Source organism: Bos javanicus, chromosome 4, assembly GCF_032452875.1.
Source record: "Bos javanicus breed banteng chromosome 4, ARS-OSU_banteng_1.0, whole genome shotgun sequence".
NCBI lineage: Eukaryota > Metazoa > Chordata > Mammalia > Artiodactyla > Bovidae > Bos > Bos javanicus.
This window is the reverse complement of record NC_083871.1, coordinates 6,227,790-6,247,552: the sequence shown is the minus strand read 5'-3', so window position 1 is coordinate 6,247,552 and position 19,763 is coordinate 6,227,790. Positions and strand designations below refer to the sequence as shown.

At 47.8% G+C, this 19,763-nt stretch overlaps 1 protein-coding gene across 17 annotated transcripts in view; it reads left to right on the top strand.

The window, feature by feature from the left end:
• Positions 1-297: 297 nt before the first annotated feature.
• The window catches only part of IKZF1 (IKAROS family zinc finger 1), a 97,546-nt gene continuing 78,080 nt past the window's right edge, over positions 298-19,763 (top strand). For 6 of the 17 annotated variants that reach the window (XM_061413351.1, XM_061413350.1, XM_061413349.1 and 3 more), the window contains exons 1-2: positions 299-320; positions 15,279-15,332. In XM_061413351.1, coding sequence (XP_061269335.1) covers positions 15,293-15,332 — 40 coding nt within the window. In that variant the 5' untranslated portion in view covers positions 299-320; positions 15,279-15,292. The other 11 variants (XM_061413348.1, XM_061413337.1, XM_061413343.1 and 8 more) reach the window with 5 other exon arrangements.

Below are 19,763 nucleotides of genomic sequence, written 5' to 3'. Positions count from 1 at the left end.
GGGCATCACTGGGTTCCGAGTCCTAGGGTAGGGCGAGCACGCGGGTGCCCCGACGAGCGGCCCGGGGCGCAAGGCTGCCGGTCCCCGGGAGGACGCCCCAGATCTGGCAGTCCTCCACACGCCATCCGCGCCGGAACCCCAGGGGTTAAGCGCGGGTCCTGCGGCGCGGTGGCGGACCCTCTGGCTATGCCTGGCAGCGGTGGGATGAGGAAGCACGGCGGCGCGGGGAGGACAGGGGCGCGCAGCGCGCGGGGTGGCGGCGGCGCGCCCAGCGGGCCCGGTGCCGGCGAGCGGGATGCAGCGCGGGGCGGCGCGAGCAGGTACGGCCCGTGCCTGCCGCTTCCCTGGTCTCCTGTGTTGGGGCCGGCCAGGGTCCAGCCCCGCGCGGCGCCAAAGTTTGCGCACGCTGCCCCGGAGTTGCGCTCGGGACGGCGCCGCGTGAGCGGGCGACAGGCGGCTGGGGCGGCGCGCCCCGACCAGAATCCCTCTCCAAGTCCCGCTCGGAGTCCCGCACCGTGCCTGGTTCCGCGTCCAGTCCCGCTCCCCGTCTCAGTCCCTCTCCTAGTCCTGCTCGCGCCACGCCCGGGGCCCCGCTCCTCGCTTCTGTCCTGTTTGGTGCCGGAGCGTGCACGCGGGGCGAGGCAGGGGCGAGGCAGCTGCGGGGCAGGGCGCGCCGGGACCGGTGTGGCGCGCAGCCACAAAGTTTGCGGAGCGCGGGTAACGGGCGCGCGCTCGGGCCCGGGCGCTCGGAGCAAACGGCCGCAGGTGACTGAGCGCTGGCTCGCGGGGGCGCGGCGCGGGGCACAGGTGCGCAGCCCGTGGGCGGCGCTGTGCACGCGGGACGGGCAGACCGGCCGCGAGCGCGAAAGCCGGGTGGCGGCCGGCTGGGGGTGGGGATCGCGGCGGAGAAATGGGGAACAATGAGAGTGAGCAACTTCAGGAAGTCATTGTGAAAGAAAGCTGGGAAGAGCTGGGCAGCCGAGCAAGCCGGGCGCTCTAACAAGTGCCTGCGCGGCCCGCGCCCGGGCAACCGCTGCGGCGAAGGTCCTGGGTCCCCGCGGAGCGCAGCCGAGCCGGGGCGGGACGCTTGGACGCGACAAGGGGGCCCACCGGGCGAGCCCGGATCCGAGGTCGCTCTTCGCGCTTGAGGATCAGTCTTGGACCTGCAAAGTGCGACGCACACATCCACGTGAGTGTTTTCAGACTGAATGTCCGTAGAAAAACTTGGATTTGAAAAGAAGGAAAGAAGGAAAAGACGGAGGCGGTCACAGTTGTGAGTCATGGTTTCGCTCGGGTCCACCTGTCCTTTCTGGGGACGGTGGGAGCGCTGACTTTCGTCAAAGCCGTGGCCATTTCGTGCTGTGACCGCAGGTGCAGGGCAGGCCGGCCGTGGGACTCTGTGAGCCGCCCCGCTGTCCCCCGGAGGAGGACGTGATCTTGTTTAAGTCGATCCACGCTTTTATAGTGAGATCACGGAAGTCAGCCTTTATAAAGTCATTCATAACGAGCTTTCTTTTCTTATTTTTGACGCGAGAGCTTTTTGCTTATACTGTAAAATAATTAGGTTGAATCTGAACTTGCTTTCTGCAGAATAGGAATTATTCCGGTTTGAAAAGTTGGTAATACTTTTGCTGAGTGCAGTTTTGGCTCTCGGATTAGGAAACCGCTCGACCAAAAGGTGTCAGGTTACTTGGGGCTGTCTTTGAAATAGGCTTGAAAAATTAGGATGCTTGGTGATTCCTAAGGAATCTCCAGAAGGTGTGATTTTTTTTTAAATTTTCTTCTGATTTGGAGGCACGGGGTGTGACATCTGGAGAAGTGAAAAGGGTTAGGATTCGATTCGCGTGTCTGATCTGGCCCTTCCAAGTGTAGCTTTCAAATGCGGTTTCCTTTCTCCCTGGCTGCAGCCCCCCCCGGAGTGAATGTCAAACCTCTGTGCTTCCCTCAATTTCCACACTCAAATTCCCCACCCTACACCCCAAGGGGTAGTTCAGTTTAGAGGTACCTTATTTAAACTTGGAAAGACACACTGGTGTTGAAGAAATACCTCCTAACCCATCAGATCAACTTATGTTGAAAGTTAATTTTTTTTTTAAAGAAAGCTTAAAATATTTAATATGCATAACGTTTAAACTTTCATGGAAATTTAAGTGATTTTAAGACTTGGTTCACTTTGGTTCTGAGGTGAGAGGAGAGTGAAGCATACAAGAAAGGTCCAAGCCTCTTGAGTTCATTGCTTTGTTGGAAGATATTTATTTGATGAGATTATTGGGACTCATCTTTTATGTGGGATTTTGAAAGGAACAATTCAAGTATAATGTATATTGTGTGTGTCAAAATTGTTTCAGTAAGAAATTAAATTATTGTATACGTGGCTTAAAATTTAAGTAGTCACAAGTATCTCTGACCAGAAGACGACTTGCCTACATCATGGTTATACAGAATGTGTTAAAAAATAATTTGTGTGCACAAATATACATAATGAGGCAGTGTTTAAAAATTCTGTACAGTTTGGGTTTGATGTAGTGTATTCAGTTTCAAAACTTCTCATGATCATACATGTTTATTTTTTTTTTTTAACCTGGGAAAAAATGTATTTCCCAGCCTCAAAGTCCCCAGAGCTGAAGACCAAAAGATGTAACTGAGTTAAACCGTCTGGTTTTCTTCCCTTCCCTGCCCTACCTCCCATCCCCATTTCATGGTGATAGTTGAAGGCAGGAGTTTCAGAAACTCCACCAGGCTTCTATAATTCATCATTATTTTAATTAAAGCGCTGCATCTTGGGAAACGACATATCCTCCAAAATTCAGGAGCATCAGGACAATAAAAGCCCATCATCACGGTCTCACAGGAATTGAAGGTCCATGAATACATGTGTGTGTGCTATGTTTGGGTCTTTTGAGAAGTTTGTCTAAAGTCTCCGGAGAGAAGGTAACTAGTGGTTTCCTTGCAGCCATTTCCCTTGTTGAAAATTAAGATCACAGCCAATTTCCTGGCCAAGAGGCTGCAGCCAGTACTGCTAGGGCCACTGCATCTTCCTCACTGGAGCCTTAGAGTCTGAGGATCGTGGTTCTGTAGTTTGGGGAGCTTTCCCCTTGCCTTGGATGTGTGTCTGTCATGTTGGGTCAGTGTAGAAGCCTACTGTCAACATAAATGTCAAACTCTGGAAGTTTAAGAGAACCTAATGCATATATACACTGTCTACTACATGTCATTGCTAAGAAACGCTGCCAAGCCGCCCGCACACGTGTTGTGTATATCCTTCACGGTTACGTGTGTATTAATAGATACAGGAAATAAAGACATTATGTGATAGTATGCACACAGACACACAGAGAGCGTATGCACAGCATGGGCAGACACAGGGGCCAGGGGGGAAAGGGTTTTAACAATCAAACACATGTGACCTGAGTAATAAAGACCCTCCTTTCTGGCTTGGTCGGTTAGTTGGTTTGATTTTTACCTTTTACTAAAACAAAAGAGATTTTCCTAGTTGGAATGGTGAATGCAAGCATCAGTGATGCCAGTTCTTTGTGTATCTGCCTAACATACTTGCAGTTAACCCAGAACTGGTCAAGGGCAGAAGCATTCAGAGGTGGTGTTTATTCCTTTTCCCTCCTCTGATCTTTGTAATTATGAAATAATTTCACTACAACATAACTCTTGGTTTTGTTGTCTTATTTGAATGGGCACTTACGTCAGTGGATCCAGTTCACAGGGAGCAGCTGTTCGGGTTAACTGGCGGCCTTTGCTATTTCTTTTTAAAAAACACTGTGTTTTAAATTTTATTGAAATATAGTTGATTTACAGTGTTGTGTTCATTGCTGCTATTTCTACATGCGTTTTCGGGTGCTTCTGTACTATGTGAGTCTCGCCTGTGGCTCTGAGATGCTGCGCCTCCTGCCCTGACGGTTACCATCAGTCCCTGCCTGGTGTCGGTCTATTTGTGTCCGAAGAGCCTCAGGCGCGTGTATGTGGCATAATTCATCTCATGGGAGAAAACACAAGATGTAAAAGCGACAAGTGACCCATTCTTTGTGGCTGACAAGGGGAGAACCGTTGATCCAGTTGACACCTTGAGACCAATCATTTTGGTTTTGCTTAGGAAAGGCACATGTGCACACATGTGATCCAGACCTTGGGCAGATTGTGTTTCAGAGCACAGGCCTTACACACACACACACACACATATACTTAAAATCCAGATAAGGAAGGAGACAGGAATGGAGTTCATCAGGGACGTGGGCGCCCCTAAACCAGACTCAAGCAACAGCAACCAAACTGATTTTACTATGGGGTCGACCAGATGCCCATACTGTCCCCACCCCCACCCCCACCACATAGATTTAGGCATGTTGCTCTTGCAGTTTAATAAGTGACTCCACACCATAGCTTATCTTTCTGCAGCTCCTTCCATTTTCAGTGTTGTTACTTTAATAGCTCGTGTTTGACACTGTTTTGAAACATTTGATGATATTCTAACAAATATTTGTAAGACATTATGAAACATTAAAAGTGAAATGCTGCATGATTACAAGTAAAACAGAGCAAACAAAAGGAGCTTTGCAGAGCACCCTGGAGAGGAGAGGTGGGCAGGGCCCAGGGCTCACCCTGCTTTAGTTTGTCCTGGGTGAGTGGTGTGTAGGGGGCCCACTGCTGAGGAGGGCCTGGTGGGGAGGCAGCCCAGCCTTCTCTGTAGCAAATGGCCTTGTTCCTTCCATCCAGCCTTTTTTCCTTCTCCTATTTTGCTGTGATGAACAGGTGGGTGAATGCTTTGGGTGCCTCCCATTACCTGCCTGGGGATGAACCATGAAAAATGGTGAAAACTCCAAGTCCCAGGCCTGGGGGCCCCTTGCCTTCCTGTCACAGCCTTCTGTGTCTCTCTTCTTCTGGGCTGATTGTCTCTGCCTCTGGGGAGCCCATCATGCCTGGTGACTCAAAGAGGTCCCTCTCCCACCTACCTCAAGCCCGCCAAGTCAGACGTCCTAATAATCTCTGAACCCATTTTGGTCGGGACAGGAAGCACGGGCTCCCTTCCTGCCTATGTTTTCCTGAGAGAAAACCATCTTCCCTCCTTTTTTGCATATTTGGCAAATGGGTCCACCTTCCTCTCCGCCCCAGTGGAAGGAGAGGAGGGTAGTGGCGAAGGAGGCGGCAGGGTCCCTTCCAGGTGGCTGAGTCCAGGGGGCTCCGAAGGCCCCAGGCCTCCAAGGTAGGACTGGGGGTAAGGCCCGCCCCTCGGGTCTCTGGGGGGCACAGGCTTCTGGGTGAGTCACTGGTTTCTTTGCTGTTCTGCAGAGATGGGCACTTCCAGAGTGCACTCTCCTCCCTCCCCAGGGTAGCCTGTGCCCCCAGCCCCTGCTGGCTTCCTACTGACTGTCTTGGGTGATGGAAAGTCTCATTACCTTCCATGTGCTCTCTCTGCTTTCGGGGTCCCCTGCTCCACCTCCTGATGGCTCACGGAGCAGGGCCATGGCTTAACGAATTGCTGAAAATAGGTCCTAATTAGTGGGAAAGCGCCTTCTTCATCTTTTCTCATTCAAGTGTGCAGTGGTTCGTTTTTCTTCAGCTATCAAGTCACTGCTGAAGGAAATCTGACTCTCTTCCTACCATGTTTGCACCAAAAGTTAGCTCCATTGGACATGCAGTTGGTGCGGGTCTTCTGGGGGGTGTTGAAGACGGGTGCAGTGTGCTGGGGTCCCAGCGTTGTTCCTTAGTCTCTTCCTTTCCCTCTCTCCCTCCTTCCTTTCTGCCTCTGTCTCTCATGTGTGTGGTATTTGCAGAAATAACTATGAACTGCATCAAGAATTTGTAAACGACCTTACACATACTGAAATAGACTTCTGGCCTCCGTTATTGAGCTCACATGCTAAAATGACACTCCAAAGCTTTATTGGGTAGTATGAAGCTGGCTAAAACTGAACAAGATGGTTTGGTTTAGAGCCCTCTTCTAAAGCTAGGAGTCCTATGCTGAATACAGATTCATTGGTTTTGGGTAAATTTTCATTGTTACATCAGATTTTCACTGGCGCACTTGGAGCAAATGAAATAGCATGTAAGATACCTCTTTAGTCCGAATGGAGAAAATGTTGAATGTAGAGTCTTTAGGAGAAATGAAAATGAGGGATTGATCTTTTATAAACTGACTTTGGAAGCACTCTGATGAACTCCAGTGCTTTTAATGGAAACTAGAAAGAGCCAGAGACCCCCTGGTGCGAGCCCCACTTTGAGCCTGAAAAAGTGACCTTTTCTTCCTCCTTGTGCTGAGTTTTGTGTCGGGCAGAAAATTAAAGTGATATTCAGAGAGATCCACAGTGAAAACATTGATAAATTGTGTATCCTACTTCATTAAATTAAAACTCATACTGCTAATTATTGCAGGTTGTTAAGAGATAAGGCAATTAATTACCATTTAAAAATGATTGGGGAATTTCTAATGCGTTTCTACCTGCATTTTCTCACTTCTGTCTGGAGTTTGTGTATGTTTAACCTGAATTTCAAGACTTTTCAGTTTAATATAGAGCAGAGAGGTTTTTGTAAAAGACAGATAATTTACTAGGGGGGAAAAAAAAAACATTGAAAATAAGCTCATTTAAGGGCTGCAGAAAAATCTGACTGTAGTGTTTAAGAGTTTTCCTGTACTTGGTTCCCTGATGGATGTGAACATTTTCTGCCTGATTTTAAATAAAGATGTACTGATTTTTGTAGGCCGAAAACGAGGAAGTTGTAAGCCTCTGTGAGGTTCTGCTCACGACACCCGCACACCCCCTGGGTTTGCATGAGGACTTCGTGGGCTAAAGGTTGTGTGGATGACAGGCAGTCCTGGTTGGGCCTGATGCCCACTGGGAGCATGTGTACATATGGACTTTGTTACGTGTGGGGCATTTTGTCCTTGGGAGCCTATGTTGGGTTCTAGAACATCTAAGCTGTCTGTCCATCGTCGAATACTATGGAAATCTAGAACTTTTTTTGCTAATTTGGTCCAACTAAAGAGCCTATTCAGAATAGCAAATGTTATTCTTTTCAGTGATTATCATATTTAGTGTCCATAGCAATCACTTCCCAAATCATTGATACATTTGGATTCCTTTAACCCTTCTCAGACACAGCTGAACTCACTTCAGCCAACCCATTTTACGTTGGGGAAACCAAAGTAAATTCCCAAAGAGTGCTGAAGTTGCTACGATTTAAGGAGCCAGATTTTTTATTTTTCATTCTGTATGCTCTGAACATGGTTTTGAAACGTGAATAGAGATGATTTTTTAAAGAATCTTTGTAAGAAGTTGCTTCATTTTAACTCATTGCTGCTGATAACCTTAATCATTACAACTGATAATTTGGGGATGTTGTGAACAGAACTGAGCTCAGAATACAAGTCCTTCAGGGCGAATTTCCAGTAGCTTAGCAACCACGTGGCCATACCACAGAGAGTCAACCATCGATGTTCACACCCGTTCCTCTCTGGAGCCACCACCCTGTGAGGCTGCTTTAGAACACATTTTCTCTCTCTGTTTGTTTCTAGATTTGTGGCTCTAGTCTCCCCACCAGCTTGGTAGGAGTGACTTTTCTAAATATAAAAAAAAAAAAAAAAGGAAAAAAAGATTGTGCAGCACTGGGATGGTGTCCTCAAGAGAAAAAGAAAAAATAGCTTTTCAGTTGTTGTTGATAAGTAGGTATGTCTGGGCTGTAAACACCAGACCCTCCTGGGGATTAGAGTAATTGTATTTCCCTGGGTCTAAATAACATATAACTTTAAAAAGAAGTCCAGAGGCATTTGTAGAAACCTCAGTATGACAGGTATATTTGGGGGAGTGCTATAGGACTTCCCTGGTGGCTCAGACAGTAAAGCGTCTGCCTGCAATGCAAGAGACCCGGGTTTGATCCCTGGGTTGGGAAGATCCCCTGGAGAAGGAAACAGCAACCCACTTCAGTACTCTTACCTGGAAAACCCCATGGACGGAGGAGCCTGGTAGGCTACAGTCTGTGGGGTCGCAAAGAGTCAGACACGACTGAGCGACTTCACTTTCTTTCTTTCTTTCTTTTCTTTATAGGTATATAAGTGAATTTTTTCTACCATGTACAGTATTAAGTTCGAATTTTTCACGTCCACATAAAGTGATACTGGTATGTCAAGATAGCTTCACTACTAAGAAGGCAAGAGGAGATACTGTATGTACTCTTTATGCCAGCATCTTACCTTGCTGAGTGAAAACTAAGTTTGGATTTGTGTTTATCTGTAACTTATGTTACAGTAACTTAGTTATCAGTAACTTTGTGCTTATCTGTTTTATAAAAAACGAGAAAAAAATCTTCGAAAATAATAGGAACACAAAAGTTCTCCCTGGGCTCCTCTGTCTCTTCACTTCGTGATGATAAGAGGCCAGCACTTCTGAGAATATCCCTGTAAATCATTATTTGGGCCCAGTTCCTGCTTTTATTTTTTAAAGACAGAGGTATCACTTTTGTTGCACAGTTGCTGGCCAAGCATGAAGGCTTCTAAAATCGGGAAGAGGGTAGAAGAAAATGATTCTAAAGTTAGACTTTTTACTTAAGTGATGAAGTGTAAAAGGCCATTTATATTTGAGGAAGCTACTTAGGAAATGGCCTCTGATGAGGGCCAGCATCAGGAAAAGTCCTCTAAAAGCATATGTAAATTCGGAGTGTCTGCCTCTCCGGGGCTGCTGAATAAACAGCAGTTCCTGTTAGCGGTTTGAGAGCCAGTGTACAGCGGGGCACACGAGCGGACCCGGACACACGATAGGCATGCAGTGCGGGGACCTCTCCTGGGCCGCTCGAAACCCAGCCCCGGAGCTGCTGTGAAAGCACAGACTGTCCCCAGCTCCATTTGCCCTATTATTTTCCGATTTCGAGCGTCTCACGTCTTTTTTCTTGGCCTCACTTCTAGGCAGGTGGCCCCGTGATGGCTTTTACAAACAGCCTCGTGGTTCTGTTCGTTCTGTATTCAATCCTTCCTCGCTGAGAATGTTTTCAGACAGCAGGATTTTCAGCTGTATTTTGAAAAGGCTTCCAGAGTTCCCCCTGACCCTTCCTCTTTTGCATATCAGTTCCTGCCCCTCGGGGGGGAAAAAAAATGTGAGGACAGAATTGCACATGGGAGCTAATTTGCCCTCAAAAAGCAGGTTCACAGTAGAACAAACCGCTGGAGGAAGAGTTCTCTGTGGCTCAGTTTAAAAAAAAAAAAAAAGTGTCTCTGTGTGTGTGTGTGTGTGTGTGTGTGAATGGCTCAGTTAAATATGGGGGGAGGGTGTGAAAGCCAAATTGTATTCCCTGCCATCCTGTTTAAATCTTGTTTTTCATTGTTATTTGTGCCAGCCCTAATCTCTGTGGAATAATCATGAAAACGTGTAGATTGGCAGCTAATTTTGAAAAAAATGAAAAGACTCAGAAATGAAATAAGAGGACTCTGAAGTTGTTAGCTTCTCCCAATCTGTTTTGTCAAGTTGTTAGGAAAACCTCTAAGGTCTCCGGAATCAGACACAAAGATCCTGCATATTACCTTTGCTTTCTCTTGGAACATTTCCTGTTTTAAGATATGGTGTAATTCACAGCAATAGGGTAGATTTACCAGCCTGAAGATGAAAAGACTTTCTCTCAACAGGAAGAATGAGTGTTATTAAAGAGGTCTGTGACCTAACGCATTTTAAATAGATTTTAGGTTTGGCCTGTTTCCCCCTTCAAAATAAGTATTGTTTAAAACATAAGGAAATAACCCCAAAGGTATCTCTAGTGCAACCTCACTCATCAGGGAGGAAAATAATCAATAGCATCCATTTGACCAAATAACCAGAATTTAACTGTATTGTAGAAGTTTTGTCATGGAGTTCGCCTTAATTGCAAAGTATTACCAAGAGCTTGCTTATTTTCTGTGGCGATACGGGTAACACCCATTTCTGGTCCATTTGTACTTTGAAGCTTGGGGACCACGGCCTGAGTGGTCCTGGGCTCACATCTCAGCTCTGTTGTCTGTTGAGATGTGAGACCTTGGGCAGGACACTTCTTTCTTAGCCTTGGTTTTCTCATCTATAAAATAGAAACAATAATGTGGATCATGTATCAGAAGAACACAGTTTAGATGTAAGGATTAAAGACGCACACATAGCAGATGGGGATTGAAAACTCGATCGGCCCTGGACGTTCTGCTGGGCGCTCAGATGGAACAGGGAACGAGGTGGCTGCTGTCCACGCCTGTGGGGATTAGCAGCTAAATGCCAGGCACGTGGTAGTTCCTTCAAGAAGGCTGACTGACACCAACGTCCTTTCCTTTACCTTCTTTTTCTGGCGTTATATAAGGTACTCAAGAAATGCTATGAAATATTACTGGACAGAAACACACAAAAAAGAAAAAACAGTGTATGCTGTTTAAACCCCAAAGAATGGTCTTTTGAAAAGTTTGGAGAAGAACTGTGTGCTACCAGCAAATGGGCTGACTTTGAGGGACCGTCTGTGGTTCATCACAGCTCGTTTGGCGGGCTATGTACTAAACTCTTTAACCGCCCTTAATCGGGGTGCTTTGGGAGGTCACCAATTTGGGGTTCTTGACAAGCATCTGGCTTTTACTTCTGACTTCATTAATCCAGACTCAGCTTTCTTGAATTATGGGAAAGTCCTGTCATCTCAGAGCAAGTGCTAGGAGGAGAGAAAAGAAGAGATGGGGTGTGAGGAGGCTAAGAGGGCCTGGGGACCATCCCAGCCTTTCCCCGGAGCAGCAGCCCCCTCAGGATCCCCGGCCCTCGCTGAGCCTTTGTCCAGGCTGCTCGCTCACCGGCGGGTAGGAATGGGCCAGTTGTCCTGGAGACATGCCCAGAAGCCGCAACTGCCCAGGGCTGTTGGATGCTTCTCCTCAGAGGCATCCAGGCTCCAGTGGGTGGGGAGGAGGAAAGGCAGCTGAGGTCGAGGAGGGGGCTTCCCGAAGGTTTCGCTGTCCCCCGGAAGGCTCCAGCTCCACTGGCCCTGGGCGCCTGGGCGCAGAGGTGCAGTGGGCCTCTGTATGTGGTCCCCACCGTCCCCTGTTCTCCAGACTCGTCCTGTGCCAGCTTCAGAGAGGGTGGTGGCTGCGGGGGAGACGGGGCTCCTGGCTTGGGGACCCCGTCCCAGCAGGAGCAGGGCGAGTGAGGGTCCTGACTCCTGCTCTGCCTCCTGGAGGGGCCCTTGAGCGCCCTGTCACGCTGGCTGTCCTTTATCTCTGCATCTGTTTCCCCGTGTGCGAGATTCAGGACTGCGTGCTCCAGAGGCACAATAAAAGCATTCATGTCTGTAAGACGCACCCGGTGACAGGTATTTACTGACACTGCTGCGTTCTTTCGTTTGTATGTGAGCTGCAGCCTCGGGCCACTTGCGTTCCCCTTACAGAGCAGAAGATGGCAGAGCTCCTTGGCGTCTCCCTGGACAGGCCTGCTGTGCTTGGTTTGGGCTTAGGTGCAGCGTTGTGAAAATGTGGGGTTAAGTTACTCTGGGGATGAACGCTTCTTCCTGATGGCCAACTTTTGTACTGAGATCGGACCAAGCCTGAATCCCTTTTCCACTCAACACTGGGCACTGCTTCCATGTGTCTAAAGAGAAGTACAGCGCCTGGGTGGTGCCTCTTCCCGGGAGTGGGGTTACTTCACTGTCCTCCTTGGTGGCTAGGTCTTGGGGTGGGGGCTGGTGTTTCCTCTCCTTCAGATAGTTCTCCATTGTCAAATTATTTCTTGGTCTTTGTATAAGAGCAAAGTCACCTTTACAAAAAAAAAAAAAAACTCACTACTTTTTAGTCCCAAGAGATGCAAATTTAGATCTTGAGGAAGTTTTAGGGAGTTTGTCAAACTACCCCACCCTCCCACCTCGTGATGTCAGAAAGACAGGCCATGGAATCACAGGACTGCCATGGACTGTGCCCTAATTCTTAGGAATTTCAAGATAATGCTGACAACTGAGCGTTCATCCAAGCATGGGGGACCCCCAGGTACAGCTCCAGCCCTGGTGCGGACCACAAGCCGGCTGACTGGGTCCATGTAGGCTTGGTTGAGGAGCTGTTTGAAAGGCTAAGTGAGGCTGATGAGCTAACAGAGTTCCATGCAGGCATTCAGTGAAAATGGAGACAGGCCTGCAACACAGATCCTGGGTACTCTGCTCTCGGGGTCTGCTCTCCACCGCGCCCACTGTCCACTGCCGATGGATGCTAAGGCAGGGTGGGGTTCAGGGAGGTGCCCTCGCTCTGCCCTGTCGGGACACATGGGCACAGGTGCCCGCACAGCAGAGCCGGGTCTGGGCCTCAGCCGCAGGCCCAGCGCATCCTCTCGCTGCTGCGTGACCTGTCCTCACATCTCCCCCCAGAAAGGACAGGGCAGTGTGGTGTGGATAGATCCTGCCCAACAAGAAACCTAGAGGATCCTTGCAGCAGCTGGAAGGCACCTTCTCTGGCAGCACTGGGCTGGGGACCCATCACCTAGCTGGGCTTTAGGAAATTTTTTCCTTTTAATCAGAAATTACTTGAAAATACAGTCGGGTGTTGATGAAATCAATCGCTGCCACCAAACACTGCATGAACTTTAAAACGAGAATGTCAGTGCACATTTGTCAATGAAAAAGATACATACAGTATTAGATGAAGAAAATATTTTACAACAGTTTGTTTGCAGTACATTCAGTGTCCTCTTTTTCTAAAAAGTTCTGTGTGTATACAAACACACACAGAAAAAATGTAGTAGTCTTAAGTAGTGGAAAAGTGTGTTAGTCACTCAATCAGGTACAAGTCTTTGCAATCCCGTAGACTGTAGCCCTCCAGGCTCCTCTGTCCATGGGATTCTCCAGGCAAGAACACTGGAGTGGGTTGCTGTGCCCTCCTCCAGCGGGTCCTACCGACTCAGGTATGGGCATTTACTGGCCTTTATTTAAAAAGTTGTAAAATATAATCACTTGCATATCACTTGCATAGAAAAAAAGAAGTTCAAAGTCAACATGATAAAAACTGGGAATTTAGAGTAGTATTTGTTGCAGCAAGATCGCGTTCTGTCCACAGTCTGCTGTGTGTGCGTGTTCAGTCATGTCTGAGCAACCCCATGGGCTGGGGTCCACCAGGCGCCTCTGTCCAAGGAATTCTCCAGGTAAGAATACTGGAGTAGACTGCCATTTCCCTTTCCAGAGGATCTTCCCAACCCAGGGGTTGAATCCGCGTCTCTTGCGCCTCCTGTGCCTCCTGCGCCTCCTGCATTGGCAGGCAGATTCTTTACCTCTGAGCTACCTGGGAAGCCTTCTGTCTACTATATACATTTCCCCTATCAATCCGGAGATACCTTAGAACTGGTTGGTGATGTTTCACCTTAAAATACTACATTTGTCTTCAGAAAACTGAATCTCATATTAATGTTGCAGAGCGAACACAAAGGTTTTTCTCCGTTGAGTCTTATTTCTTTATTAATAGAATTGTTCGGACAGTTTCAGAAAAATCATAGGTGTTTTACGTTTTTTCCTGTAGAAGGATGTGAGACTTTGGACCCGTTGCTTTTTGGCGACGCTAAGTGCTAGACTGGTAAAGAGCCTGCCTGTAATATGGGAGACCTGGGTTCAATCCCTGGGTCGGGAAGATCCCCTGGAGAAGGAAATGGCAACCCACTCTAGTATTCTTGACTGGAGAATCCCATGCACAGAGGAGCCTGGCGGGCTACAGTCCATGAAGTCACAAAGAGTGGGACGTGACTGAAGTGACTGCACGCGTACACGCAGACTGGTCTCATGTTTGCTTCTCGAGCTGGTTTGTCTGCCTTGCTTGTTGGTGAACCCTCAGTCTTGGGGCTGAAACACATGTGGGCCATGGAGCCTTTTGCCCCTCTGTGGTCATGAACTGTACCCCTAAGGCCCACACTGACCCTGGAAATTCATGTCACCACCCAGAGTCGTGCCATGGCTTTCAGAAAGAGATGCAAACCCATCTGCATCCAGAACCAGAGCTGGTCATCCATGTCTTCTTTGTGACCCATACCAGCATGACTGAAACTCAGAGTATGTGTGCCAAAAGCACCGTGAGAGCTGTTATACATACACACACACACACACAAAATACACACACGCACACACACACACACGCCTCGTCTGCTCAGACCCGGGGCGGGTCAGGCTGTCTGAGTGTCCATCACAGAGCAGGCATCTGCTGGAAACAGGCCTGAAAGCTCACACTCACACATCTGAACTGGAGGGACAGAGGCGTCCCCCAGAAAGAAGCAACCTGATTTCAAGTCAACACACAGGCTCTGGTGGCTGGTCGGGGAAGGTGCTCCTGCAGGTTGTCCAGCAGAGCATAAACGAGCAGACTCCGTGGCGCTCATCTGCTGCTGGGCCCCAGCTTTCTTATCCTCAGAGCCGCCAGATGTACCTGGCAGGGAGGGGGGCAGGCCGAGAGACCTGAGAGGTGGAGGCTGGGGCCTTGAGTGAAAAACGCAGCCCACCCCGCCCTCCTGCCTGCCAACGTGGCCTCTCCCCGGGGTGTTCATGGTGGCCACAAACAGAGTGATCCCCACCGCCACCCGCAGGCAGCTCCAAAGGCTAGCTTTCTTTTTGCCCACCGCTCCGAGGAGCCGGCAGTCTGTCCGCCCACAGCAAGGTCTGGGTGCTCTCCGAGCCTGGTGTGGCAACCGCTGTGGGCTTTCCTTCTCCCCGCGTCAGAGTCTGGAGGAGTCGGAGGCAGGGGCCTGAAAGAGTGGGGGACAAAGCCAGCGGCAGCGTGGCCCATCTGCCAGGCTGGAGGTGTATTTATTATTGATGGGGGGAGCGCCGCGGCGGCTCAGCTATGCAGCCCTGCCTGGGTAAATGAGACATTCTTCAGCAAATTGCTTCGTTTTTTGATTGCTGATTGTACGCGTGTCACCAAGCTGACTCAAGGTTCATCGATGCATGCTCAGTAAATTAGAAAGAACATAACTATGGATCAGCCAAGAGAATGAATTCTGTGCCTACAATGACCCAGGGCCATTTAATTTTCTGCTTAATTTTGTTGCAGTCAGTTTGCATTTTGGGTTATTATGCAGTAGGAAATTAACAATAAATAACAAATTTGGTCCTCCTGTGCTTGTAATGATATTTTTATAAATCTTTGTAACGCCGTTTTTAAAAGGATCAAGGTCTGCGCCAGTCTGATACTCCAGAGAGTGTGTGAAGAGGAAAATGCATTCTTCTTGGTAGATAGCCTTGTTGTTAAATAGCTCGGGCCTTCTTAATCTCTCTTTCTCTCTCATATCTTAGGAGTAATTTGCTTTCAACTAAAATCCCTTCCTCTGTTTTCTCAGATAATCCAAGGACCATGGACGCTGATGAGGGTCAAGACATGTCCCAAGTTTCAGGTGAGAACTGGTGATATACCTATATGGGGAGTCCAGGCTTCGCTGGGTAGCAAAGCCAAGGAGTTCATGGGATGGTGGGCGAGGAAGAAGGCTGTCCTGCTAAAGAGGCCAAGATGGACTTGGAGTCAGTGTCTCACTTCAGTGCTGAGAGATTATCCAGGTGTGACAGCCTGCATAGAAAATTCTCCAAGAGAAAACGAGTTTTCCTGTTACACCCAAAACGACTTGGAAAGGATACAGTCTATGTTGATATTCTTGGGGAGGAAAAAGGACAGATTGACCTCCCCTAGATCCCAAACACAGGCCAACAAACGTGTTTAAAAAGAGATAGAAAGAGGGAGGGAGGGGGGAGGGGGAAGGGACAAAAGGAAAAAGCAGATTGGAAAACAAAGTTTGGGGAATAATCCCGAATGCTTGTTAAGTGTGGAGACACCACTTCCCATCATCATATGTTTATTTCAAGCCATACTGGACACAGCTCTTACCATCCCAGGAGACCCAGGGCTGGGGATGGTCCACAGCCCTGGGTCTGTGGAGATGGGAGATGAGGCCCACAGCCAGATCACATTGTCCCACCGGGTGAGGCCGGGGAGGGTGGACCTCCAGCCAGTCTAGCCAAGCCTGCCCAGTGCCATATCACAGTCCTAGGAAACCCGTGCTGGCTAGCCCTGAACTTGGACGTGTCAGCAGCAGTCGGGCTCACAGTATTTTATATTTTCCAGTCTCAGGACAGTGGGCAATCCTGGGTAGCCTCTGTACTAGAATGGCCCATGTGATTCTCTGGGAGTGGCCGGCATGCCGCCACCGATTTCCAAGTTATGACTCAATTCTGGCCCTGGGACTCTGTCCATTCTGGTGATGGAGCCCAGGGCTGAGACTGTGGCTGCAGCCCTGCCTGCTTGCTCTTAGGAGACATGCAGGACCGGGGATTCGAGTTCCCTCAACCTGAAGGTGGCCTGCTGCAGACCATGGCACTGTCCCAGCCACGCCTGTCATTTAGAGAGTCTGCATTGAACTCTCCAGGCTGTGAGGTAAAGGCCAACGCTTGGCTTTTTGGCTGTGGCATGTAGGCACTTGATGGACCGTTGGTGGACATGTACATCAGTCAGCATGCTTGGCCATATCTGTAGGAAGTGAAGCTGTGTTGGGGGAGTCAGCTGTGGAGACACGCTCTCCCATGGGCATGGGCAGTCTCCAGGGATGCTCCCTGCAGCCTGGTGCTGACACTGGAGAACTTGGTTCCCGCCATGCCCTTGCTCACACAGCGCTGAGCAGGAAGGACCATAGGAACAGAGGTATGTGGAAAGACATCAAAGATGTATACAAAGGTGAGAAGAATGTGTCTCAGGATGGTTTGCAAAGTGTGAATCCATCCTTTAAAATGAAAACACATCACACGCGCATGCGCACACAGACACACTTTCCACATGCCTGTATATCCCTTTAGGAAAATTCTGGAGTGATTATTTTAAATGTGTGCTTCCTCTTAGAAGATTGAGGGTGGAAGGAAGGGATGGGTTAGGGGAGAGGGTGGGGAATTTGGTTTTTCATCTTCTCCCTTTCAGGATTATTTGAATTCATTTCCCTTAAGCACATACTTTTGTTCTGAAATCTGAGTACAATGACAACAATGAAACTATTAAAAAACAAAACTTTGGCCCTTTGAAGCCTGTCCTTTGGCTTGGCCAGGATGTGGTAGCAGCTGGTAGATGAAGCCTGAGCTGAAGGAGAAGTGGATCCTGCCAGAGGAAGCAGGGTCCCATCCCCAGATTGTAGACCATGGCTGGAGGTGATAAGAGGGTCAGAAACGCTGGATGGTAAACGTCCCAGAAGGTGCACAGAGACCCCTTCGTTGTCTCTGGTCCTCTGCATCCCCTGGCTGCATTCCTCTTAGGTGGCTTCTAGAGTGACATCTTACGTGATACACTGAGGATCCAGGCAGACTCTACTGTCCCAAAGACAAAGCCGAAAACCCGATGCCAGGCTGGCATCTCCAAAAAGTTTTGTAGGAGGAACAGCCGGTCAGTACTCTGATCCTCTATGCTGGTAACAAACGTAACAAGAGCCTCGTTTTCTTCCATTCTTTTTGCCCTTAACATTATGTGGAACACTCAGTTTGAACAGTAGCTCTTTGAAGACAAAGGTGTCAGGGAGTGGAGATGAGGGTGAAAGTTGGTCTGAAAAAGATTCAAGATTTGTTCTAAAATTTAGTTGTGCTTCCAGTCCTTTACACGGTTATTCCTTTGGTTTATGTTAAACCTGGAGTGTTCCAAACAGAGATTAGGGCATTTAAAGAGTTGTGCCATTTTCTCTAAAGATTTCAAGAATACTTTTTCTGTGTTTTGCTGTTTTTGTAATAAACACCTAGTCATATCAGTTTTCATTTTCCATTTCTAAAATGGAGGGAAGTTGGCAGTTAGATGTATTATAAGGATGTGCATTTAGCAAAACAGAAGTTGATGTTCTTGATGTAAAATATGAGGAATGTGTTCTGAATCATCCCCTTTTCCCATGAAACTATTCCTTGTTATGTCCTGTTCCCAAAAAAGAAAAACAGATTTGAGTCAAATCCTATTAAATTGCCATTATCATAGATGAAAAAAAGTTCCGATATCAGCGATTTCATAGGAGTGCACCTAATCTGTGTGAAATACTCGCTTGAAAAAACAGACAAATACTTAATATCTAACTTTCTGTCTTCAAACTACCTGGTTCTTTCTTCCCTGGGATTTATCCTGAATGTGGACTGAGCCCTGGTTTACAGTGTCCTATAGATAAAAACCGCTCTATAAATATGTGCCCTCTTAGATCTCCTCTAGTTGGGAATGCTGTTGAATGGGCCTGGAGGAGAGTCTGTCTAAAGCAGGCCGTCCTGTCCTTTAGTGCCCCTCTCCTTCATTCTTTTGCTGAGTTTTTGTTTGTTTGTTCTTTCTCTCTTCTTCGGCACTCATTCTAAATTATTGGTTATGTACTGTGAATTGTTGTTTGTTTTGGTCTCTACGGGAAGAGTCAGCTTGTGGGAGAGCGGGAGTTGTGAGGCCTGTATCAGCATCTCATCTCCGCCTCCATCCCTGGGACCTGAGACAGTTCTCCTTGCCTCCTGGACCACTGTGTGTCCTCTGCAAAATGGGGGACTGGAGCCAGTTGAGCTTATGCGATGTTCAGGCTCCTGGGGCCCTATTGAATGTTTTCTCCCTGATCGTCTATAATGTTTGTTGAAACAGAGAAACCACAAATATGCTCTGTAGACATCCTTCCTCTGCCTGGGAAACGAGGCTCATCCATATCGATGTGTCAGTGCAAATGTCCATCATGGGAAATCACACTGATTGAATGCTTCAAATTTACCAAACACCACCGTAAGCATTTTTTCTCATTTCAACTTTATAAGACCCCAGTGAGGAAGATACAGGCAGCATCTTCAATTCTCAGGGAGCTGAGACTCAGAGAGTTTCAATAACCAATCAGAAGTCCCATGAAAGCCAGACCTGGTGTAGGGTAGGAGCTTCCCCACTGTTCTGGAGAGTGGACAGTCTATATTCTGAGTTTTATTTACCCCCCTCACCCAGAAATTGTGTTTTTCTGTGGAATTGTACACAGTACAAACTCATGCACTGGAGACATGAGGAACCACAGAACTTTGTTGGTTGAATTATAATTTACTAGAGGAATTATTTACTTCCTGTTGATAAGCTAATTAAACAACTTTCTCATCTAAGTTGCCCAAAACACTTTTCATAGGTAAAGCTTTATTTGAAACATAGGCAGTAAGTAGATTAAACAGAAATTGGTGAGAAGTTTCTTTCATTTTTCTAAGTCAAATGACATCACACCTCCTAAATCCTTCCATTTGAATCCTTGCTTGCTCGCTGTCTGCAGTTCTTTATGTCTGTGGGGCACTGTCCATGCCCTTGACCATATGGGCACTTGGGGCTGTGCACACCTGTTTCTAGAAGATGTTTCAGTTTACAAAATAACACCGTGAGCTTATTTAGCATATTAGATTCCACACACATTGTTATTTTATTCTCACAACAACCTTTTAAGCTAAGCCAAAATCATGTTCTTTAACCTCATTTTACTCCTGAGGAAAGAGTGTAAAGGTGACTTGCTGTGGAATCTGTCTTCTCGTTGGTCAAACCAGAGCTGTACCCTGGGTCAACAGATTTCCAGTCCCGGCGTGTTAGTATCTCCTGTGCACTGACTTGGTTTAATACCTTTATTTTCTTATCGTTTATCATCTTTTCATGGTTTTGTATTTTAAATGGTGAACTAGGTAGGTCTAAATAGGTCTTGTTGCTGTTCAGTCACTAAGTCATGTCCGACTCTTTGTGACCCCATGGACTGCAGCACACCAGGCTCCCCTGTTCTTCACTATCTCCCGGAGTTTGCTCAAACTCATGTCCTTTGAATTGGTGATGCCAGACTCTA